The following is a 25,361-nucleotide window of genomic DNA, read 5'->3' as shown; positions in this document are numbered from 1 at the left end:
CCCAGAGTCGTCTGCGACTGGACCTAACGGTCAGGGGTACCTTTACCTTTACCTATAAGCTACTTACATGCTAAGAACCCTTTTCAAAGTGACCATGAAACATAGTTAAGATAATGAAATATTGCTCATGAGTGCATTGAAGAGCTACACCACTCATAACCGTTTGCCATAGATCACCAAAGAATGATTCTGATATACAATTCTCAATAGAAGCTACACCAATGCTCGCTTTCCCAACTAATGCTGCATGCTCCTTTCCCCATTTCAAATCTTATTCATGTACTTGGTATATAATTCTCCTACTGATGGTGGCATAATAGTTTTCTCCAACCATCTTCACTCAGTTCCTGGTGTGAGAAGCAACGCCAACACCAGGACTATTCAAGCATCATGAACACGCTCGTTCACTGTAACCCATTTATAAAACTTGATGGACCATAGTTTCCAAAGCATCCTTAACAGTTTTCCTTACCTGGCCAAGTGTAGGACAGGCTTGTTTATGCCGTCACCTGACAGAGCACTGCATTCATAGAAGATTAGATTGTAATCCTATAATAGAAAAGAAAAAAAAGCATTGCTCACATCATTCAGCAACAAGCATCTAACTGCACCCTTGGGGACTAAATCTAAATTTATACATATATCTCAAGAATCTCATTCTACTGTAAAAGCATCCCCCATCCCCTAAAATCTATTTGCATTTATGTCACAGCCACTATGACTTCCTATATTGCTGCATTGTGACGGTTATATTTTTTAAAATATAATTTTGCCACTGTAGTCATGTATTGCATTGAGACAATCACTTTTCATAATGAGATGTTATGCACTGATAGTTACATAATTTAAGGCCTGGTTTTGGTGGAAGGGATTTACATATGGCCCTTTTGAAGGCTATCTAAATACCCCAACATTTCCTTTGGGTTTAGGAGCGGGGAGAGCTCCTTCTGACACATTGATCAATAATACATCATTGGTACGGTACAGTGGTACCTTGGTTCCCTAACGCCAAAAACACAGAAGTTAAGTGTTCCAGTTTTCAAACATTTTTTGGAAGCCGAATGTCCAATGCGGCTGTCGGCTATTGTTTCCAGGGCACCTGCACCAATCAGAAGCTGCGCCTTGTTTTTCCAAACATTTTGGAGGTCAAACGGACTTCCAGAACAGATTAAGTTTGGCGCTTTTGTTTTAGCTATTTATTTTCCCTTTTTGTGGCTTTTTCAGGTTTAATTTGTTTTTGTGACTGTATGAAACCCAGTTCAGCTACTGATTGATTGTGTGACTGCAGAAATGGATAAAAGCAACCCCATCCAAACAATAACTATCATTAGTGCAGATACGGTAAGAAAAAAATGTAATTTTAATTTTTATCATCTACAACACTGTCTTGTTTTATTTTATAGTACAGTGTTGGTTGTTGCTTTCATTTTATGGATCAATTGTCTTGTTAGATAGTAATGTGTTACCAAATAGTATGGGAAACAGCCTTACTAGAAAAAATTAACCAATAAGCTGAAACTGACATGGGGGCAAATAGAAGAAGACGGCTTCACCCCAGTATGGCTCCCTTTTATCACATACACAGCCCAACAAGACAATGACAAAAATCCACCAACAACATACAAATCAATATGGCTAACTTGATCCCAAACACCCACCCACCCCACTCAAAAATTAAACAAAGACCACCACAGCCAACTACAAATGCATAATCATACCCTAGGCCAGGCATAGGCAACCTTGGCTCTCCAGACGTTTTGGAACTACAACTCCCACGATCCCTAGCTAACAGGGCCAGTAGTCAGGGATCATGGGAGTTGTAGTTCCAAAACATCTGGAGAGCCAAGGTTGCCTATGCATGCCCTAGGCCAACCCCATCTCTCACCACCAAAGGAACACAAGAGAACAACAGAGAACCTGCACAAGCAACGCTGACAACCCCCTCCCCCACATATATTAAGTAAAATAGAAACACCGTCACCCAAACCCACTCCCACCCACCTTTCCCCCATCTACCTCTTTCCTCCCCTTCCTTCCCAATGTCTCACCAAATGAAACTGAACTGAAAAAATGTTATGAGAGACATTGCACATATTTCTGTAAATCAAGAAAATCCTAAATAAATAAACAAGATAGCAAAATGTTAAATTGCTGTTTTAGGAGTTGTTTTTAAAAGTCTGGAATGGATTAATCCTTTTTGCATTACTTTCTATGGGAAAGCGTGCCTTGGTTTTGGAACGCTTTGGTTTTGGAACGGACTTCCAGAACGGATTAAGTTTGAGAACCAAGATACCATACCACTATATAGGCTTCAAAACCAGAATCACCCTTGTCCTGAGTGTTATTTTTTATTTTTGACTGCTAAGCTTACTCTGGAGTGTTTGGTGAGGTACATTGTCTAAAGCTCTTTGGAAGTCCGAGTTACACAATGTCAACCGCATTACCTCTATCTGCTTGTTGACACTCTTGAAGAATTCTGATAAGTTTGTAAAATCTACCAGGTTTTTCGTATTGCAGAAGCCAAGTTGGTTCTGCTTCAGTTGGGCTCGTTCTTCAACGTGCTTGAAAGTAGTGCACGGCTTGATTTTGGTAGTATCCAGCTTTATATACTATGAGAGAGCTGTGGCTTTCAGCTTTAAACCAAGGTGGAGGATGCAACTGCAGGTGCCAGGGAGGAAGAGAAGTATCTTATTCCCCTTCTCTAGGGCCACAGGGCAAATTTGCAGCTGCCCATAGATTCCCATCCATCTATAGCAGGGGTGTCAAACTCAAATTCATCGGGGGCCGCATCAGCAGTTTGGTCACCCTCAAAGGGCCGATTGTATCTGTAGGACTATGTATCCACTCTTTATTATCATAAATTATTGTCACTGCATTCAATTATTACTGTTTTTTGTAATAATGTAATGTTTTTTGTAATAATGTAGTCCCCTTGGAACGCCCTCCCACCAGATGTCAAGGAAATAAACAACTCCCTGACTTTTAGAAGATATCTGAAGGCAGCCCTGTTTAGGGAAGCTTTTTAATATGTGACATTTTAATGTATTTTTAATCTTTGTTGGAAGCCGCCCACAGTGGCTGGGGAAACCTAGCCAGATGGGCAGGGTACAAATAATAAATTATTATTATTATTATTATTATTATTATTATTATTATTATTATTATGCTATGACACTGTTTCAATTGTATAGTGCAGACTGAGTCCTTGAAGAGTCTCTGGCAGAGTAGGCAGTGGATCAATTGTCTGACTCGGTATAAGGCAGTTTCATGTGTTCACCCTGACTTGTTTGCTGAACATTCTCCAGGACGTGACTTAGTGGGCATTCAGAAGACCAGTTGCTATGAGAAAAATAATAGCTCACAACTGCTCCATCACACAGTCATCACTATGTAAAAACAAGTGTGTGAATCATCTTTTTTTTTTCTAGCTCCAACAAAGGCTGTAGTCAAGTGTCACTTTCTGAAAGTCTCAGTGATTACTATCAAATTGATATTGGCTGGACAAATAAAGAAATAATGTAGCAAAATTATTTCTGGACTGCAGATGGGATTTTGTGTGCTTGACTATTCCTCCATGGGAATGGGGAAGAGATAATCAAAGATTAAAAACAAACACACACTAGACACCATCTTCTTGACTTTTAAATTTCTGTCTTGGTGTATTATTTTAAAAGTGGAGGAGCATTCAGTCATGTAATTCCCCAAAGGTGCAGTCTAATGGAAGTCCAGTTACCTGGACTTCCTGTTATCTGCTACTGGTGGGCTGGGTTGTAGAGAAAGGAGGACGAGGATAGCGATGGGTCTCTCTCCAATTTGCTTCCATGAAGCGCACAAAAGTGGAGCAGAGTGTGGAGCGCGAGCCGCCTTCTTCCACCGGGGCGAGGAAGCCGGGGTGCATTAGGGCCCTGTGGGAAAGCGGCCCAAGCAGGGTCCCTCTGTCCAGCTTGTCTGGGTCTTAAATACATACACCTTCCACCCAAAGCGAGAGATCGGCGGGGTGCAGAGATGTGTGCGTAAAAGCTCTCTCGAGCACTCTCTCTCTCTCTCTCTCTCGTAACTCCTGGGGTTTGCAGCAGCTGTGTTTGGAGGAGGCGTTTACAGCCCAGGATTCATTCATTCTCTCTCTCTCTCCCTCTCTCTCTCTCTCTCTCTCTCTCTCTCACACACACACACACACACACACACACACACACACAGCGCCTAGGATCCGCTTTCCCTGCAACACTCACTTTAACTGACACGGTGATTACTTTCCACTCATTCTGAACGCCTTTCAAAAGAAAAGCAGGGTGCGGGGGGGGGGGGGCTCGGCAGGGTGCAGAGATACGTGTGTAAAAGCGCTCTCTCGCTCTCTCTCTCTCTCTCTCTCGTAACTCCTGGAGTTTGCAGCAGCTCGATCAGTGCAGATTTTTTTAAAAAAGTTTCTTCCCTCCTCTCTTAAACATCTCCCCCACCATCGATCTCACTCTTGCTCTCTTGAAACTTAACATACTCTCTCTGCCTCTCCTCCCCGCCCAGTCTCACTGCTGCTCCTCCCCATTTGCTGTAACAAACAAGTTTCTGGTTTGGGTTTTTAAAGTTGCTTTTGAAACCCCAGAATCATATCTTCTTGTTGTTCAGGAGTTCAAAAAGGGGTGCATGGTTCTCACACGCCCCCGGCTCCTCCACGGCATCTCCTGCCTGCTGGAGGAGCCGCCCTTCAGCCCCACAGCGCTTGCCCGCCTCCACCATGCCGCGATGCACGGTGCCCGGAGCCTCCGTCCAGACAGAGGAGCCGCCCTCCAGCCGCTGCCCGCCCAGAGGGAAACGTGGGGGTGGGGGTGAGGGTGGGGGCGCTTGAGGAATCTGTGCACCATGGGGCCAGATAAGCTGAAGACAGCCCTGGCGCTCGGCCGGCCAGCGCCGTCGCTGCTGCAGCTGCTGCTCGTCGCCTCAGACTCGGAGGAACAGAGGAAGTGCAACAGGGCGAGGAAGGGGAAGGAGCTGGGCGCGCGCGCTCTCAGGTTCCACCGCCTCCCTACCTGCGGGTCCCTGCGCCCCCTGCAGGGCATTGCAGGCATTGCAGGGAAGCGCCTCTGCAGCCAGCAGCAAGCAGCAAGAGGAGGGAAAGCTGCGAGTGGCAAGCGGCGGGCGAACGGGCAGGCAAGTGGCGGGCAGGCAAGCGGCGGCTACACGGGCCACATGACGAGGTCTGGCGGGCCGGATTTGGCCCGCGGGCCTTGTCTCTGACACCCGTGATCTATAGTGCCTTTTGGTAAAAAGGAAAGCTGCTCTTGTACCCAGGATCACGAAATCGATGGACTCAAAGAAAGGTGCTCTCTCACGAAGAGGATAAGTAAACCAGCTCAAATTGAAACAGGCAAGTGTGTGATTCAGAGGGATTTTTTTCTTGAACCTTGATCATCACATTGTGAAAACAAGCCCTTCTTCAATCGTAATGAGATAGCTTCAAAGGCCTCAGCCTAATGAGCTATACAAAATCAAATCTTTGACATCATGCCAGAGATGGGTAATATTCATTGACCTTGTTATCACAGAAGTTGTTCCCAAGAAGAACATGGAGGGTTTGTTTGTTTTTGTTAAATGTAAATTACTGGTTGTTTTTAGAACCGTATGTTCCTCATACTGTACCTTGGCTAAATACTCTCCTAATCCCTTGGGGATTTCCCGTTCTTTTTCATTATCTGTTTTGTTACCAAGCAAGAGGACAGGAATATTCTCCCCTGCTGCTTCCTGTAAGATAATGAACAGCAGTTAAAATACGGGTTATCTCCTGAAAGCATTGAAAGCTCATAGCCAGCATTGCAGACAGACATAAAAATAAGTACACACAACATTCCAGATTGTCCTCACCAAGTGTCACACTTCATTTTCCTTCCTTTATGATGGTGGCAACCATCATATACATTGTGGTTATAATATTGCTTTACAGATTATAAATGCTGAATTGATTTGTTAATAATATAATATGCCTTTTGCTGTTATGCCTTGTTCTGTTTAGCTTATGTTTTAGTTGCTGTTTTGTTAATGGTGTTTTATAGATTGCTTTATTGATCGTTTGTTGCAATTATTTTATATGATTTATGCTGTATTTGTGATGTTCTATTATGTTATTGTGGTTTATTATTGTGGAGATGAATCAGCCTACGGGGGGAGGTTCAAAAAGTATCTACATGGTGTTTCGAGAATAACTTGCACCTAAATATTAGCAAGAAAAGGAGATGGTGTTGGACCTCTGGAGGAAAGGGGGGGAACTAGCCCCGTTGTATATCGGGGGGGGGGGGTTGTACGGAGAGAGTCTCTTCCTTCAAATTCCTGGGAGTTTACCTTAGTGAAGACCTCACTTGGAAAAACAATATAACTCAGGTGATTAGGAAGGCCCAACAGAGACTCCATTTTCTCAAGGTCTTCCGAAATAACAATGTTAAACAACAATTGATGACCACCTTCTACCGGTTCATAATAGAAAGTGTCCTCTCATATTGTATCACAGTGTGGTATGTTGGCTTGACAGCCACGGACAGAAAGTCTTTACAGAGGGTGGTGAACACAGCACATGATATCATGGGCTGTCCCCTGAACCCGGTAGATGACATCACAAAGGAGCGAGAAAAATTCTCAGGGACAATTCACACCCGGCCAGCACCTCTTTAATCTTCTACCCTCTGGCAGGAGATATAAAATAATAATAATAATAATAATAATATTTTTTTATTCATACCCCGCCCATTTGGCCGGGTCTCCCCAGCCACTCTGGGCGGCTTCCAACAGAATAATAAAACACAATAATCTATTAAACATTAAAAGCCTCCCTGAACAGGGCTGCCTTCGGATGTCTTCTAAAAGTCTGGTAGTTGTTTTCCTTTTTGACATCTGTTGGGAGGGCATTCCACAGGGCAGGCGCCACCACCGAGAAGGCCCTCTGCCTAGTTCCCTGCAACTTGGCTTCTCGCAACGAGGGAACCGCCAGAAGGCCCTCGGTGCTGGACCTCAGTGTCTGGGCAGAATGATGAAGGTGGAGACTGATTATAGAAGTATAATCAGTCGTACCAACAGGCTAAAAAACAGTTTATATCTGTGGGCTGTTAGGCTGCTGAAGGGAAAATAATATACGGTAGTGCAACTGACTTTTGGGGTTGGTGTGTTGTGCGACAAGCACACAGAGTGCAATGAGATTGAGTGTTTGTTGGGGGGGGAAGGGAGGCTCAGTTAATTTCATTGTTGTACATTGACAATAAAGGTATTATTATTGTTTGTAAGCCACTTTGAGATTAATTTGAATGAAAAGTGGCAGAGAGATAGACTCAATCAACCACATCCCTATTTTAACTACGTACACATTAGTGGTTTTAAACAAACCACTGTGCTTCCACTGCTTTTTTTATGTTGCTGTTCACACCAGAGAGGGGTGTGTGGATGACCCCCATGCTGAACTCTAAATTACTGATGCTGTCGTGCACAGGTCCAAGAGCTGCCTGAATTGTTGTACGCATCTCTGCTTAACCGTGGCTTGTTTTCTAACTGAATGTAAGCTTGTTTGAGGGGAAGCACACCAAACAGGAGCATTTCTCAAGAAGAGACAGGATAACCTTGGATTGTGGCTAATGTCCTGTTTCAAACACGAGCATTGGAAGTGTGCAGGAACCAGGGTAAAGGACCCTTGGATGGTTAAGTCCAGTCAAAGGTGACTATGGGGTTGTGGCGCTCATCTCGCTTTCAGGCCGAGGGAGCCGCCGTTTGTCCACAGACAGCTTTCCGGGTCATGTGGCCAGCATGACTAAACCGCTTCTGGTGCAACAGGACACCATGACGGAAACCAGAGCACACGGAAACACCGTTTACCTTCCCGTCGCAGTGGTACCTATTTATCTGCTTGCACTAGCATGCTTCCGAACTGCTAGGTTGGCAGGAGCAGGGATAGAGGACCGGGAGCTCACCCCATTGTGGGGATTCGAACCTCCAACCTTCTGACTGGTAAGCCCAAGAGGCTCAGTGGTTTAGATCACAGCGCCACCTGCATCCCTGGAGCCGGGGTAAGCACTAATGTGTGCACACTCTCAATCATTCTTACCTCAATGCTCACTAACCATTGCTTCACAGCTGTGAACGACTCTTTTGCTGTTATGTCATACATCACAACCACGCCGTCAGCTTTCCGAAAGAACTGTTTGGTGATGCTGCGGTACCTGCAAATCAATTCTTTTTATAAATGTTCTGTCGTTGGCACCAAAAACACACAGCTGATAAAGCCAACAAAACAACAAGCCTAGAAAACAGGCGATACGACCATATAGGGTGACCCCAAGGTTGCAGGATATGACCACAATTCACAGCAGGGCATAGCATAGATTCAAATTTTCACCTATGGCATAAGGGTTATTGGATTGCTACAGGTAGAAACCACCAGGAAGCAGATAGGCAAGAGTTTTAACCCCTTTAACTCAGGCATCCCCAAACTCGGCCCTCCAGCTATTTTGGGACTTCCCATCATTCCTGACCACTGGTCCTGTTAGCTAGGGATGATGGGAGTTGTAGTCCCAAAACAGCTAGAGAGCCAAGGTTGGGGATGCCTGCTTTAACTCCTCTACTTTTTCCTGTATATTATTATTGACACCTTGCCCTTCCTTTTGAAGGAGCCAAGAATAGCTTAATTGTGCAATGAGACTTGTGAGTTTATTTACTCCTGGACTCTGTGGCTTCTTCAGGATAAGGATGCTAGTACCTCACACTTCCTGTTGACTGACTTCATAGCAAAAACCCATTCTATACTCATTCTAGCCTTGCCTTAGATAGACCATGATGCTCCTGCTGTGGGATTGAAACCTGTAAGGCAGGGGTGGGGAACCTCAGGCCTCGGGGCCAAATGCAGCCTCCAGGCCTCTCTCTAGGTCATAAAAGGCATTTTCTTGCCTAGCTGGAATATGCCCTTTAATCATGCCTTTTGTGTGTGTGTTTGTTTGTTTGTGTGGGTCGAACGTAAACGACTATACAGAATCACATCTGTGCCCTGTTGAAAAGTAGGAGCAGGGTAGCTTCTCAGAAAGCAAATGAGAATAGCGTCCGCACATTTTGGCTCCTATCTCAGAGCACAGGTGCTCTTCTTCTTCTTCTTCTTTGGCGATCACTCGTATCCAAGTAAGATTGTCTTCCATAAGCATGGTTTTAACAATGGATGCGTAAGTGACTGGAGGCCAATTCTGGATCCACACATCCTTCCACAGTGGGGACATTGGTTTCCAGGCGGGAGTTGATCACAGTGTGGATTTGCCAAACGTGCCTTCCTCTTAGCACATTTCTCTCTTGCGTCCTGAGATCGAGTTTCTTCAAAGCCCATGACACCTTTGGTAAAGGCTGTTCTCCAACTGGAGCGCTCACAGGCCAGTGTTTCCCAGTTGTCAGTGTTTATACTATGTTTTTTTTTAAAGATTTGCCTTGAGACAGTCTTTCCATTTTTAAGTTCGGAATAGAGTAGTTGCTTTGGAAGACGATCATCAGGCATCTGCACAACATGACCAGTCCAATGAAGTTGATGTTGAAGAACCATTGCTTCAACACTGGTGATCTTTGCTTCTTCCAGTACACTGATATTACAGTGGTACCTCGGTTTATGAACATAATTGGTTCCGGAAGTCTGTTCATAAACTGAAGCATTCATAAACTGAAGCGAACTTTCCCATTGAAAGTAATGGAAAGTGAATTAATCCGTTCCAGATGGGTCTGTGGCGTTTGTAAACCGAAAATTCGTAAACCGAGGTGTTCGTAAACCGAGGTTCCACTGTAGTTCGCCTGTCTTCCCAAGTGATGTGTAAAATTTTTCGGAGACACCGTTGATGGAATCTTTCGAGGAGCTGGAGATGGCGTTTATGAGTGGTCCATGTTTCACAAACATATAGTATGGTTGGTAGTACAATAGCTTTGTAAACATGCATTTTGGTTTCCTTGCGAACGTCCCGGTCCTCAAACACTCTGCACTTCAATCGGGAGAAAGCCGCACTCGCAGAGCTTCTGGCTTGCAGTCTTTATAAAGATTTCTATTATTGCCCATGCCAGATTGCTGAACCATTCCTACTGTGTCCTTCCTTTTAGCAGATCAAGGTGATTGATCAGGTATCAGCAAAAACTGCAAGCTTTTTAGCAGGGGCAATAGAATAAGATCTATTATTTGATCATTGATGTAAACCCCCCAAAATGCATTTTCTATAGTTAAGTTTTTACCTCTATCTTCAGAACATTTATTTTATTTTATTGCTATGGTTAGTGGCTGCTGCAAATAAAGATTCTTCTTCTGCTGCTTCTAGTCTTTTGTCTAAGGTGTGTTCATCCAGGAATGGGCAAATGCCCCCACCTTAGCCCCCCAGCAGACACCCATGCCTGGATTAAATAAATAAAGGACAGCCCTGCCAGTGTTGCAGCAGGACATAAGAGCATTTTCTCACCTTTCCTGCCCAGCAGTGTCCCAGAATTGCAGCAGTACTTGGTGGTTATCCACTGGCACCATTTTTACACTGTAATCCACACCTGTAAAGGAGCACAGCTTAGATTATCTCTAGGTATGCGTGGGGGGACAGGACCTCCAGCCTGCAGGCCAGTCTTGAACAACAAGGAAATCCAAGTTGGCTTGCCAGGCCGTTTCCCTCAAACCACATCCACCTTTCCATCAGTTGATGTCACTAAAGGTATAATTCAGGGGTCAGGAAACTTTTTCAGCGGGGGGGCCGGTCCACTGTCCCTCAGACCTTGTGGTGGGCTGACTATATATATATATAGGGGGGGATGAATTCCTACGCCCCACAAATAACCCAGAGATGCATTTTAAATAAGAGTACACATTCTACTCATGTAAAAACACCAGGCAGGCCCCACAAATAACCCAGAGGTGCATTTTAAATAAAAGGACACATTCTACTCATGTAAAAACACATTGATTCCCGGACCGTCTGCAGGCCGGATTTAGAAGGCGATTGGACTGGATCAGGCCCCCCAGGCCTTAGGTTGCCTACCCATGGTATAATTAGAAACAATTCCAAAGAGTAAGAGAAATGAGACACATATTTTTAAAAGCCAGTGTTTAGCGAGGACTGAAAATAAAAGGACACGTATAAACAATGGAAATAAGTGCGGGCCACCAAGTCTGGATATGTATGAGCAGCCCAGACAAATGTGATTTGTGTGTTCTTTTCCCCCTTTTACTTACCAACTGTAGCAGCAGTGCCTGGGAAAAAATGGTCTTCGCAAAAACGCCTTAAAAAGGAAGTCTTCCCCACACTTGAATTGCCTACGATGACAATCTTGAATAAACCATTTGGAGCAAAGGACCCTTGTTCATCCTTCAAACAAACACAAGTACAAATTGTTCAGCGAGCTGCACTGCACCTACTGCTAAATCATTTTGCTTTTTGAGGTGAGGAGTTATTTAGAAATAAAATATCTATTTATTTAATGCATTTATATCCCTTCTTCAGTACTATGGGCTGGACCCAGACTAAGGAAGGTGAATTTTGGTTCCACTTACATCAACTGTTATCGGTAGCTTTTCTAATTGATTTCAGTCACACCCAAGGGCAAGTAAGTCTGATAGTATTTCAAAGTCGTCTTATATAATTCAAATAAACAAAAACAAAACAAAAACACGATGCTCTCCTTGCAAAAGACTCATGGCATCAAAAGATAAAAACAATACGTCTTCTTGCAGGCAGCTGAAAGCTTATCTCCTCATCTTGTAAGAAAGCTGGCCGGTGAGATAAATTTTAATCCCTCTGTTAAGAGAGTTTTATAATTTGCTCTTTTAAAGCCAGCTACGCTACAGAACGCTGTGGTGATGCAGGTGGCGCTGTGGGTTAAACCACAGAGCTAGGGCTTGCTGATCAGAACACATGAAAAACTAGGTACAGTTCTGGTTGCCACGCTTCGCAGGATACTGAAGTTTCAGAAAAGGGCAATGGAAATAATTTTGGAGTGGAACAGCTGCCTATGAAGAATGGTAAATATATCCAGGCCTTTTTAATTTAGAAAAGAGGACACAATAGAGGTGTATAAAATCATGCATGGTGCAGAGAAAATGGATGGACGAAACTTTCAGTCCAACAGAACTCAGAGCCATCCAGTGAAGTTGAATATTGGGAGATTTGGGATACACAAAAAGAAGTTCACACAGTACATAGGTAAACTATGGAATTTGATTCCAGAAGAAGTTATGATGGCCACCAACTAGGATGGCTTTAAAGGAGGATTAGACAAAACTAACCCAACCTGGCACTGCTATGCCTCCGGCTACAATTGTGCAGGAGCTCTAATGTCTAATACATGTTCTAATACAGCACTCAACATGGTGCCCTCCAGATCTTTTGGACTACAGCTCCCATAATCCACAAGTGTTGGCCAGATTAGCTGGGGCTGGTAAGAGTGCCCAAAACAAGGAGAAGGCACCACCCTAGCTCTCCCTGCTGTAGCCTCAATACACACTTGCTATGATTTTTTTTTTGCTGTTGACACAGCTCAACTAGGCTTAATAATATAATGCGCACAGAGGAGATAGCCATTGATTAGCCAAAGTCCACCTCCAAAATAAAAACAATGTGGTTCCCCCCCCCTTACATTTGCTAGTGTTTCTTTGCCTACTGGCTGCCCCCTGGGAAAGGAAGGTGTCTGTTCAGACGGTGATTCTGTTTGGATCTCATTCGTTTCCAGTTCTGGCAAGTTGGTTTCATCTTCTTCAGACCACTTGGTTAGCGTCCTCTCTCCCGGTCTGTTTAGAAGCTGGGGAAGGTGATCTTCCTCAATTGATATTAGCCTTTGTAGAGGCTTTCTTTGAGTCAGTCCCTCACCAGGAGCAGAATCAGAATCAAATGAAAGATACCCGTTCAAACCAGTGGAATTTCTTCTCCTTTCAGTGTTAAATGTATCATCATCTTCTGAAGACTGGCTAGAAAAAAAGCATTATCAGACATAACATATTTTAAACTCTCTATACCAGATTTCTGTATCATTTTTTAAAGTCTCTATATCACATCTCTATATCACGTTGGCTGCCTGTACAAATTTGAATTTGAAATTTGGGTTCATATTCAAAATATCTATCTGAACAGGACAGCAAAGAAATATAAAAGCAATTTATATTTCTGTACGGAGAAAAACTATATAGATGCAGGAAATATGGGAAAGATCGGGATTATTACGGACTTTGAGTGAAGATTTGGACATTAGAATAAAGACGGCAGTGTGGAGAGTTATCAGGAATCCCCAATTTTTGAAGCATGGGAACTCAAAATTTTATGATTTGGCATAACATTTGGTTTAATTGATATGTATTTGTATAATTTGAAATAATGGGTGTGATATAATTGTGTTTTAATTGGAAAATTAATAAATAGATTTTTTTTTAAAAAAAGATGCATCAATAAATAACTATTTCTTGCACTCATTTGAATCGTATCTTACTACAGTATATTCTGCATCCTACATTAAGAATAAGTGTGTGCAATAGCAAAACTTAAACCTTACCTTTTTGGCGAAACCTTTTTCTCCAAATATTTGCCAATGATCGAGCCTGATCTTTCTTTCCACCTTGCAGTTGGAGCATTCTTACATTTCTGTAGAAATATTATAGAAACTGCGTCAAAATGAGTTACATAAAATGGCAGACTCATCACTATTTTCAAAGCAGTATACTCATGTGAAGATGTCATTTAAACAGTGCATGAAGATGGTGGGAGTTGTAAAAGCATACTACTGTGTTCCTGTGGGACAGCCATTCATTTCAACGGCATTTGCACACGAGAACTTTCCATAAATTGCGTTCTGGATCCACATCAGCAAGGAAACTTCCCTTTCTCTTGGTCCACCCTTTGGCTAGTTGACAAAAGATGTCCTGTTAAGGCTAGATTTGGGGGGAAATGTTCTTGGATGTACCCTAGAAAGGCCTGGGGATATGAACCTTTGGAATATCTGGGTGCTGAGAGGAAATGGAAACAGCATTTCACCCACATGAGCATTAAAGGTGGGTGCAGGGAAGGAGGTAAAAACAGAAAACTAGAAGTGGGATTTGGAATAATCAGAAAAACAAATATGCAAGGATCTTTGGAAGAGAGGAGCTTGTGCCCAAATTGTTGCCTCCCACAGATTATTAACACACCAATGTCCCAAATCAGGCACCCCCAAACTTCAGCCCTCCAGTTGTTTTGTACTACAATTCCCATCTTCCCCGACCACTGGTCCTGTTAGCTAGGGATCATGGGAGTTGTAGGCCAAAACATCTGGAGGGCCGCAGTTTGGGGATGCCTGTCCAAAATCATCTGAAAATACCATAGTTTTCTGTGTATAGGACGATGTTTTTTAATTATAAAAGAATGTTAAAAATTGGAGCTCGTCTTACACACGGATAGTGCAGAGGGGGGACGGGCGATTGGTTGCAGCCTAGAGCAGGAGATTGTCAGCGGCGATTGGTGGCTGTGGCAAGGGCTGCTGTCGATTGGCTACTGCTGCGGCAATTGGGCGGGTGATTGGTGGCTTCAGCGAACCGTGCGATTGGCAGCGTCGGTCAGGCGGGTGATCAGTTTTTGGCAATCCTCCCCCCAATAAAGCTCAACAACTCTGGGCAATCTCCCCTCATTTTCTTAATTTAGTGTCCACAAAAATAGTGGTCATCTTATACACGGGGGCGTGTTTATACATGGAAAAATATGGTATTATATTTGGTTTTTTGGTAAAAGTGGGTGCAAATAAGTTGATGACAACGAATGTGCACATTCAGGCAGGAAACTGTCCTAGCCCCACTTGGAAACGTCAGGATTTGAATTTGGGACCTTCTGCGTGCACAGAAGGTGCTCTTCCACTTAGCTGCAGAGGTGTGTTGCCACAATATAGTTAAGAATCTGTCAAGGCTAAGGGGGGAAAAAACGTTTTAAGACAGGCATCCCCAAACTGCGGCCCTCCAGATGTTTTGGCCTACAACTCCCATGATCCCTAGCTAAGAGGACCAGTGATCAGGGATGATGGGAATTGTAGTCCAAAACATCTGGAGGGCCAAAGTTTGGGGATGCCTGTTTTAAGAGAAGGTACTCTGGGGCTGCCTACTCACCTGTAAACATTCGTCGTGTTCATCTCTCAGATATTTGTTCCTTTCTCTGCAGTCGTGGGGCACAAAAAGAAAGGAAAACAACATAGAAGTTACAACATATCCTCCAACTCTACCTGCTTATCAGTGGGAGAGTCCAGTGTGTTAAGAAATTGATATGGTATTGTGTGGTAGGAAAGCTGAGAGGATATTAAACCAAACCTGGTGGTTCTGTTCCCAGTTGCCCCGTGTGTTTGCAGGACTTGCACAAGTCCAGTCCAGTTTGCCCCGCCCTGCTCCACCCCTTTTCAACGCTGAGAATGGCATGCATGCCAGCAGTCATACACATGCTGATCGCATGTGAGTGGGGAGGTGACTGTATTGAGGTTTTATAATATTTGCTCTGGTTCCCGCAGCCGGCAGGGGTGGATTTGCCGGCCGCACCTTATTTTCTTACCTTAAAAAGTCCAGCTGCTTAAGAAGCCCTGACTTCTCCCTCTGTAACGTTTCTGTCACTCTGTAAACCTCACTGAAGGAGACAAATAAAAAGCATCACCATAAAACCTAATAACACCCCATTCTTAGAGAACTGGGATCTGTGTTTTGGATTTAGTGCTGGGGTTTTTGTAACAATAACCGGCAACCTTAGGGAAGCGGGTGGCGCCGTGGTCTAAACCACTGAGCCTAGGGCTTGCCAATCAAAAGGTCGGCGGTTCGAATCCCTGCAACGGGGTGAGCTCCCGTTGCTCGGTCCCAGCTCCTGCCCACCTAGCAGTTCGAAAGCATGTCAAAGTGCAAGTAGATAAATAGGTACCGCTCCGGCGCGAAGGTAAATGGCGTTTCCGTGCGCTGCTCTGGTTCACCAGAAGCGGCTTTGTCATGCTGGCCACATGACCCAGAAAAACTGTCTGCGGAGCAGACAAACGCCAGCTCCCTCGGCCTGTAAAGCGAGATGAGCACCGCAACCCCAGAGTCATTCGTGACTGGACTTAACTGTCAGGGGTCCCTTTACCTTAAACCGGCAACCTTAATAATTCCTTTTTTAAAAAATGCATACTTAACTGTATGTGCTTCTTCTAAATAATTTGAGATAAACATCATAGAATTGCAGAGTTGGAAGGGACCCCGAGGGTCATTATTTCTCTCAACATTCTCATACAGTTCAAAAGGAGTCTGTTTGACTTACTTTTAAACCCAGGTCCTGGACACAAATGTCTGCTTACACAGATTGGAGAACTGAGCCAAAACTAACAAAATAAATTCCATCAGGGACAAATAAGGTTCTACAGGAATAACCAGCTGTACAAATATAAGATGGGGGACATCTGGCTTGCCAGGTGTGAAAAGGATCTAGGGGTCTGAGTAGATCGCAACAAGCTTCACAAGAATCAATAGTGCGATGCAGCACCAAAAAAAAAAAGGGTAATGCTATTCTAGGCTACGTCAACAGAAGTAGAGTGTCCTGATCAAGGGGAGGAATTGTCCCACTCTATTCTGCCTTGGTCAAACCACACCTAGAATCCTGTGTCCAGTTCTGGGTGCCACAATGTAACATACCTGCCAAGTTGCTGTCAGAGAAATAAGGGGCCGGGCCGGAAATAGCAGACCGGAAGTAGCGCTGCTGCCATTTTGGAACTGGGCGGAGCATGCTCAGAAGTGACTTTTGATGCTGCTTTGCCCGTTCCAAAATGGCCACAGCGCCAGAAGTCACACTGCAGCCATTTTGGAACTGGGCAGAGCAGCATCAAAAGTCGCTTCTGAGCATGCTCCGCCCAGTTCCAAAATGGCCGCCGCGCCAGAATAAACCGGGGAAAAACAAAAAAATCTGTTTTTTCAGCTAGGAACATCTGGAAAAACGGAGATTTCCCGGGAAAAACGGGAGACTTGGCAGCTATGCAATGTAAGGAGGAGATTGACAATCTGGAATGTGAGCAGAGGAGGGTGACTAAAGTTCTGAAAACCAAGTCTTAGAGGAACAGTTGAGGGAGTTGAGTTTGTTTAACCTGGAAAAGATGAGACCGAGAGGAGGCATGGTAGTCATCTCCAAATATCTAAAGGGCTGTCCCATGAAACAAGCCTGTGTTCTGCTGTTCTGGAGGGTAGGACCTGATCCAATAGCTTCAAGTTACAAGAAAGGTGATTCTGAGCAAACATCAGGGGGGAAAAACCTTTCTGACAGTAAGAGCTGTTTGACAGTGGAACGGGCTGCCTCCAAAGGTGGTGGGCTCTCCTTCATTGGAAGTTTTTAAGCAGAGATTGGATGGCTATCTGCTTAGTTGAGATTCCTGCATTGCTGGGGGTTGGACTAGATGACCCTTGGGATCCCTTCCAACCTAACAATTCTATGATTCTACACAGTTTTTAATGCAACACAAAATAGATTTTAAAGGGTCAAAATACACATGAACTTCACTGTATAGTTTTCCTTTGAATGGAATTTTTCTTCTTCATCACAAATTGCTAGGATGGGGGAGGGGGGTCCTTATCTGGCTTGGGATCCTAGCGGGGCAAAACATAAGCAGGGCAATTTCTGCAACACAAACTACAGGCATGGGACCCCCATTGGGATCAGGATTGCAGCAAGGGGCAAAGGGTTTAAACCTGCCTCATAGCTGCCAAGTCTCCCGTATTCCCCAGGAAACCCCCATTTTTCCAGCTGTTCCCAGCCAAAAAAATGTTTGTTTGTTTTCCTGGTTTATTCTGGCGCAGCGGCCATTTTGGAACTGGGCGGAGCATGCTCAGAAGCGACTTTTGATGCTGATTTGCCCAGTTCCAAAATGGCTGCAGCGCGACTTCTGGTGCGGCGGCCATTTTGGAACAGGGCAGAGCAGCATCAAAAGTAGCTTCTGAGCATGCTACGCCCAGTTCCAAAATGGCGGCAGCGCTACTTCTGGTCTGCTACTTCCGGTCCAGTCCCTTATTTCTCAGGCCAGAACTTGGCAGCTACGTCCTGCCTAATTATTCCTCACAATGCTTAAGGTCCCAGTCTAGATCATGCCCTCATGCTAGTAATTTGGGGGTGGAGGGGACACCCCCAAATTACTAGCAGTTAAGGTAACATATAATTCATTCTTGGGCTCTAAGAGCTGCTGGGCAAATCCAGTGTCTAATCCATCTCAAAGCAAAAGCAGACGCTTTTTATTACAGGTTCTGTTAGCCGTTCCCTAGACCACTTTAGCTTTGAGGTTTTCCCCCTACAAATCAAGTGGTATATAATTTTTTTCTGAAATAAATGAATGTTGAGTGGATAAGGCCTGGATCTTTAATCACAAGGGTACCCCGTTAGAGGTGTCCAGGAAGGTTGACTCTGTATGGGCTCACACACCTCTCCCAACAGTGGACTGTTCAAGATCGTGGCACCGCAATCCATGTTGGGGGTGACTCCCCAGCACAAGTTTGACCCCACCAGGTTCCTATCAGGTAGCAGGCGGGCTGCCTGATGCAGGATACATGGCCAATGCCTCGGCCAGGAGCAAGTTTCTTGCTCCATATCTAAAGGGAATCACCGATGATTCAAATGAAGCCAAACTGAGATATCTACTAAATGATGAAGACCCCTTAAGATCACTCACGGTTGCCAGATTCTTGATCAGCGTCCTATCCCTAAAGAAGAAAAACGGACTCCTGTGCGGCTCGGATAACCCTTTTAAACCATGATTTATGTTTTAGGATGTAATTAGGTGATATCATCATTGATGTCTTTTATTAATTTATGAGCAGAGGGCGATGTTTATGTTGCAAATTTATTGTATTGTATGTTGTTGGGTTTTTTGTTGTTGTTTGTTTGTTTTTTGTAAGTTTTTGGCTGTTTTAAATTTGGAGGTTTAAGTACCTATGTGTTGGTATGGGAATTGTGTGATGGGCCAATGGCCGTAATAAATATCAATCAATCATGGCCAATGCCTTAGCCAAACTGACTCTTTCCAGTAATCAATAAAGTCGTGGCCTAATTCAACCCGATACCAGTCGGGTTCATTCTTGTGGCCCTCGGTTCACCTGTTATGCACCTGTGCCAGCAATGCAAATTAGACACATTCAGCTATATCCCAGTTCTGGGAATCACTCACATTTCCTTTTCTTCCTGCAGTTTTTTGGCCTCATCCTGAAGCATCTGCAAGTGCTGCTGGGCAATGAGGAGCTCCTGGGATGTTCTCTCAAGTTCTTCCAGCAACCCTTTGTTTGTAAGCTTCAGCTTGGTATTTTCTACTTTGGTCTCCTGCTTGTCATTGTGCAGCTCTTTAAATTGTCCCTCTAACTGGGTGGGAAAGAAAAAGAACAAAAAATGCATTTTATAAGTCAATCAAGTTCATTTTTTCATTGAATGGATTGGGAAGAGCAACCATAGTGCTATTAAATTTGTTTATGTGTGTGCATGCAAATTATGATGAAAATCCAACATGGTCACACTTGACTTCATAAGAGGAAACTTCATGCAAATGAAGTGATTGGAAACAAAAAGAACAGAAAAGCCCAGGGACTCAAATCTCTCCAAAGAGCTAGGGAGCTGTTTAAAAACACAGTATTAAAAGTTCAGCTGGAATGTATAATGCATGTCAGGAAAGCAACTCAGAGACAAAAAGATGCTAGTCTGCTTAAGTAAAGTCAAAGAAACTTAATTTTGAAAATGGAAGTCTTGTTCAAATGAGAACAAAAAGAAACGAAGTTTTATGTTAGATGGCAGCTGCTTTCATTCTGACTTGCCTTTGTCACAATCAGCGCTGTTTCTGTTCGACTGCAGTTCAGTTTCAGCTAAGTTATTCATCTTGCTGTCAGCTATTTAACATAGGTTACGTAAGTTATGCTCCTTATTTACATAACTTATATTCATGTCAGGTTAAAGAAAAAACCAAAACATTGCAAAAAGAAAACATTGGATACGTATCAGAATGCCCTCCCTCAAAGATCTGCTGCAAACAGATGAAAACAGAACATCACAAAGCAACCTCTTGATGTTTTAGGACGTGAGAGCTTCTTTACCAAGAAACAAAAAACAATATGGCATCCCGCTATAATAAATATAATTGTAACTCTCCCACTTGCCAAGCAAGCAAACAAATTTTTCTCTGTATCTGCACCTCACTTACTCTCTTCTGTTTCTGAGCCAATTGTTCCAGTTCCTGCTCTTTTGCTGTAAGCTTATGCTCCAGATCCTGACTTCGGGACTGAAACCTTTCTGTGTCCTGTAAAATTAGAAGAATTTATTGTTAAGAGCACCAGAGCATTAATTAAGAAGCCTAGGCATCCTCCGGTTGCAGGATGGATGGCGGTTAACAGATTGAGGTTGAATCCTGACAATACAGAAGTACTGTTTGTGGGGGACAGGAGGCAGGCAGGTGTGGGGGAATCCCTGGTCATGAATGGAGTCATTTTGGACTCACAGCTGTCCATGGAGGCGCAGGTCAATTCTGTGTCCAGGGCAGCTGTCTATCAGCTCCATCTGGTACGCAGGCTGAGACCCTACCTGCCTGCGGATTGTCTCGCCAGAGTGGTGCATGCTTTAGTTATCTCCCGCTTGGACTACTGCAATGCGCTCTACGTGGGGCTACCTTTGAAGGTGACCCGGAAACTACAACTAATCCAGAATGCAGCAGCTAGAGTGGTGACTGGGAGCGGCCGCCAAGACCACATAACACCGGTCTTGAAAGATCTACATTGGCTCCCAGTACGTTTCCGAGCATAATTCAAAGTGTTGGTGCTGACCTTTAAAGCCCTAAACGGCCTCGGTCCAGTATACCTAAAGGAGCGTCTCCACCCCCATCGTTCTGCCCGGACACTGAGGTCCAGCTCTGAGGGCCTTCTGGCGGTTCCCTCATTGCGAGTAGCCAAGTTGCAGGGAACCAGGCAGAGGGCCTTCTCAGTGGTGGCGCCTGCCCTGTGGAATGCCCTCCCATCAGATGTCAAAAAGGAAAACAGCTACCAGATTTTTAGAAGACATCTGAAGGCAGCCCTGTTCAGGGAGGCTTTTAATGTTTAAGAAATTAGTATATTTTAATGTTTCTGTTGGAAGCCGCCCAGAGTGGCTGGGGAAACCCAGCCAGATGGGTGGGGTATAAATAATAAATTATTATTATTATATCATGTTCCCAGTTTTCCATCTGTATATTATAACCACTTTTCCCCCATTCAATAATGCATTCTTTAATGTGTTCTTCTTGCATTTCAAATTTCAACAAACGGTTATATATTTTTGCAATAACATATTCGTCATCTGTACACAGCTGCATTTCAAAATATCATTTTTTTCCCACCACATGTGGAGGTATGTGCCTGTGGAGGTGGACCCTCTCCAGGATTTTGGTGAGGGTCCTGGCCGTTTTAGTGCTAGTTTCCTTGTTGTTAGGTACCACCTGTAAGTGAGTTTCAGCATGAGTTCTGTCCTTTTCATTTGTTTATTACAACTTTAGAGCAGCCGAGAAGAAATCCATGATAAAATGCTGTGAATAAGGAACTTGCCTTCAAAAGGAATTTTTCTTTCTCATTTTTGATCTGCTGTTCCATTTCCTCATAGAGATGCTGGATTTCTTCATCATAGGCGGCAATCTTCCTAGACAGAAAGAGAAAAGTATATCAGGTCAAATGCTTGCTGTAGTAGTGGCTTTGGATTCATATATAAGGAGCCAATCCCACATTTTTACTTCTGAGTACATGTGTATGTGTTTCAGTGGGAGGAGGGAGATTTCTCTGGATAAAAGTTGTGCTGTGCTAAATTCTGTCCCCCGTGCAATTATTTCTTCATTCCATTTTTTATCTTTATTCAGCTTTTCAGCCAAAATAGGCTTACAAGTCATGAAAATAGGGTAGGTTACACACCAGCCAGAGTTATCTTGTTTCTCAGAGCTGTAATAACCTCATTTTCTCCTCTCTTCCTTTTCATTTTAGCGTAAAACTATGTGCAAAGCCGAGAGTCAGATATGTGCTGCCTATGAGACTGTTAAGAGGGCTGTAACTTTGGTACCCCATAAATTATTGCAAGTTGTTGATCACCAATTACAATTGGTGGTCTGTGACAAAGAAAAAGAAATAACAACAACAAGAACAATAACAATATTTTATTATTTATACCCCACCCAGCTGACTGGGTTTCCCCAGCCACTCTGGGCAGCTTCCAACAAAATATTAAAATACATTGGTCTGTTAAACATTAAAAGCTTCCCTAAACAGGGCTGCCTTCAGATGCCTTCTAAAAGTCCGGCAGGTGTTTTTTCTCTTTGACATCTGGTGGTAGGACGTTCCACAGGGTGGGTGCCACTACCAAGAAGGCCCTCTGCCTGGTTCCCTGTAACTTTTAAGTGCACTTGTCAGTGCACTTAACGCCGCCGCCCCAACCCTTTCCTCCTAAAAGGTTTAAAGTTGTGAAAACTAGGTGCTTTGGGCTACTAGCACTCTGTCCTCCCAGAGCCGAAACAGAAGTGTGAGGACAGGAAGATACGTGGATGGAGAAGCAAGGTGTTTTAGTAAATACCCCCCCCCCCACACACACACTTTGACCTCTTAACTCAGAGGCAGCAAATTTTGAGAACCATTTCAGTAATTTTGGGGGTGGGGCCAAGAAAATCACCAGCAGTAGAAGCTCTTCCTTCTTTCTCTGTTAAACTTAGTTTTGCAGTGGGAACAGCCCAGCAGGTAAAGGTAAAGGTAAAGGACCCAGTTAAAGGTGACTATGGGGTTGCGGTGCTCATCTCGCTTTCAGGCATTTGTCCACAGACAGCTTTCCGGGTCATGTGGCCAGCAGGACTAAACCACTTCTGGCGCAACAGAACATCGTGACAGAAACCAGAGCGCATGGAAACGCCGTTTATCTTCCCACCAGAGCATTATCTATTTATCTACTTGCACTGGTGTTCTTTCGAACTGCTAGGTTGGCAGGAGCTGGGACAGAACAACGAGAGCTCACCCCATCGCGGGGATTTGAACCGCCAACCTTCTGATTGGCAAGCCCAAGAGCTTCAGTGGTTTAGACCACAGTGCCACCTGCGCTGTTAAACTTAGTTTTGCAGTGGGAAAAGCCCAGCATATCAAAGGGATGGATGGGAGGGAAGTAGCTGCCTCTTGTGGCAGCAACAAAACTGTTTAAGAAAGGCAACAGGAGGGGCAGGTGCTGTTGCCACTGTTTCTCCAGGCAAGACACTGGAAACTGTTAGATTTTCTCTCATACCTCCACACTTTGGTCCACCTCCATCCCCAAATCTGTGATGACAAAGTGCTACACAGAATCTTTGGCTCAGTGCTACTCAAAGCAAACTGCTCCCCTGAGCCCTGGCAAGACAAAACCTACGGGTGCTTCTGCACCAGCCATTTACTTCCTATCTGCATTTCCCCCCAAGCATTTAGTTTCCCAGTAGTGATGTATGGAAGTGAGAGCTGGACCATAAAGAAGGCTGATCGTCAAAGAATTGATGCTTTTGAATTATGGTGCTGGAGGAGACTCTTGAGAGTCCCATGGAATGCAAGAAGATCAAACCTATCCATTATGAAGGACTAAACGACTTGTTGTTGTTTAGTCGTTTAGTCGTGTCCGACTCTTCGTGACCCCATGGACACGCCAGGCACTCCTGTCTTCCACTGCCTCCCGCAGTTTGGTCAAACTCATGTTTGTAGCTTCAAGAACACTGTCCAGCCATCTCGTCCTCTGTCGTCCCCTTCTCCTTGTGCCCTCCATATTGCCCAACATCAGGGTCTTTTCCAGGGAGTCTTCTCTTCTCATGAGGTGGTCAAAGTATTGGAGCCTCAGCTTCACGATCTGTCCTTCCAGTGAGCACTCAGGGCTGATTTCCTTAAGAATGGATAGGTTTGATCTTCTTGCAGTCCATGGGACTCTCAAGAGTCTCCTCCAGCACCATAATTCAAAAGCATCAATCCTTCGGCGATCAGCCTTCTTTATGGTCCAGCTCTCACTTCCATACATCACTACTGGGAAACGACTAAACGACTAAACAACAACAAAAAGCACCAACCTATTGAGGACTCGCTCTAATTCACTCTTTTCATTATCAGCTTCTTGAAGCTGAGAGAAAACTTTTGTCAGGAACTCTTCAAAACTAGACAGTAAATGTGGCTCATCCTTTCTCAGGTGTGACCAGAGTTGCTTTATGTCACTCTCGCTGGAGAAAGAAAAAAGAGAGGAATATGTGTTACTTGCATGATTCCTGTAGCAGCAAAAGTTTCAGCATTTGTGTATCGCAAAGGAAAAACCACATCACTATTGTAGTCATGAGGCCTATTATATGCTTACTGACATGATGAAATTATAAAATCAGGACAATGTATCCTATCAATATGGAAGCTGGCAGGGATAACTGACCTTGTGAGAGGCATGATAGCTTGATAAAAATACAAAAGAAAGAATGGTCAAGGAATAATAATCATTATTATACCCTGCCCATCTGGCTAGGTTTCCCCACTCTGAGTGGCTCACAGCACATATCAGAACATACTAAAACAGGGGTCCCCAGACTACGGCCCGCGGGCTGGATGCGGCCCAATTGGCCTCCCAATCCGGCCCGCGACGACCCCCGTCGACTGCTGCCCCTGCCCGCTCTTACGGCGCGCAGCACAGCACCGCTCTTCCAGGTCGGGAAAAAGCGCCGAAAATCGTTTGTGCGCATGCGTATGGGCCTCTCCCGACCCAGAAGAGGTCATTTCCGGTGCACTTCTGGGTCGGGGGAGGCCCATACGCATGCGCACAAACGATTTCCGATGATTTTTCTGACCTGGAAGCGCACCACCACGCCAGTAAGTGTGTGTACACATGTGCACGGGCGCGCACTCCCCTGCCCTCCGGCCCAAAGCCATGTAAGTCTGGGGACCCCTGTACTAAAACATCAGACATTCCCGATGCAGGGCTGAGGTGACAGTTTTTATGTTCATCCAAAACGTGATAGAAAAAAGGAGAAATTGAAGGTAAGATTTTGTCATATTTTAGCAGAGTCCTGTGGTGGCACCTTGTAGGTTTATCTGCTAGTCTCAGAATGACTAAGTGCAAAAAAATAGAAGATGGAACAAGCTTGCTTTCTCCTGCTTGGGGGGGGGGGTTAGGACCGAAACCAATAGCTTGAAATTACAACCTGCTTTGAAGCACAGATTGGATGCTGTTCTGTGGAGCTTTCAGCAACCAAAGGAAGGGACGCAAGCTGACTGTCTTTGCTTCGCTTTGTTCTTTATTACTTCATCCTATTAATAAAACCTGTTTCTTAAATAACTAGCCTGGTGTGTTTTGGGTCCATATCTATAAACAACCTCTGCCCCTTGGCTGAACAACCTCCTGTAGCTTGAGTTCATTAGCTGCTAGGGAGGCTGAAGCCAATTCGTT

The 25,361-nt window shown here is 44.4% G+C and overlaps 1 protein-coding gene across 2 annotated transcripts in view; it reads right to left on the bottom strand.

The window, feature by feature from the left end:
- CRACR2A (calcium release activated channel regulator 2A) overlaps positions 1-25,361 on the bottom strand; it is a 39,138-nt gene that overhangs the window by 3,741 nt on the left and 10,036 nt on the right. For both annotated transcript variants that reach the window (XM_035137381.3, XM_088669995.1), the window contains exons 5-17: positions 24,007-24,153; positions 21,506-21,596; positions 20,137-20,232; positions 19,120-19,307; positions 15,510-15,581; positions 15,077-15,122; positions 13,501-13,589; positions 12,595-12,922; positions 11,195-11,327; positions 10,437-10,518; positions 8,072-8,186; positions 5,632-5,733; positions 473-549 (exon numbers count right to left, since the gene is read on the bottom strand). In XM_035137381.3, the coding sequence (XP_034993272.1) occupies positions 473-549; positions 5,632-5,733; positions 8,072-8,186; positions 10,437-10,518; positions 11,195-11,327; positions 12,595-12,922; positions 13,501-13,589; positions 15,077-15,122; positions 15,510-15,581; positions 19,120-19,307; positions 20,137-20,232; positions 21,506-21,596; positions 24,007-24,153 (1,566 nt within the window). The remainder of the gene's footprint in view (positions 1-472; positions 550-5,631; positions 5,734-8,071; positions 8,187-10,436; positions 10,519-11,194; positions 11,328-12,594; positions 12,923-13,500; positions 13,590-15,076; positions 15,123-15,509; positions 15,582-19,119; positions 19,308-20,136; positions 20,233-21,505; positions 21,597-24,006; positions 24,154-25,361) is intronic.

This window comes from Zootoca vivipara, chromosome 5 (assembly GCF_965207765.1).
Source record: "Zootoca vivipara chromosome 5, rZooViv2.hap1.1, whole genome shotgun sequence".
Taxonomy (NCBI): Eukaryota; Metazoa; Chordata; class Lepidosauria; order Squamata; family Lacertidae; genus Zootoca; species Zootoca vivipara.
Note: the sequence above shows the minus strand (reverse complement) of the source record. Positions and strands in the feature narration are given on the sequence as shown.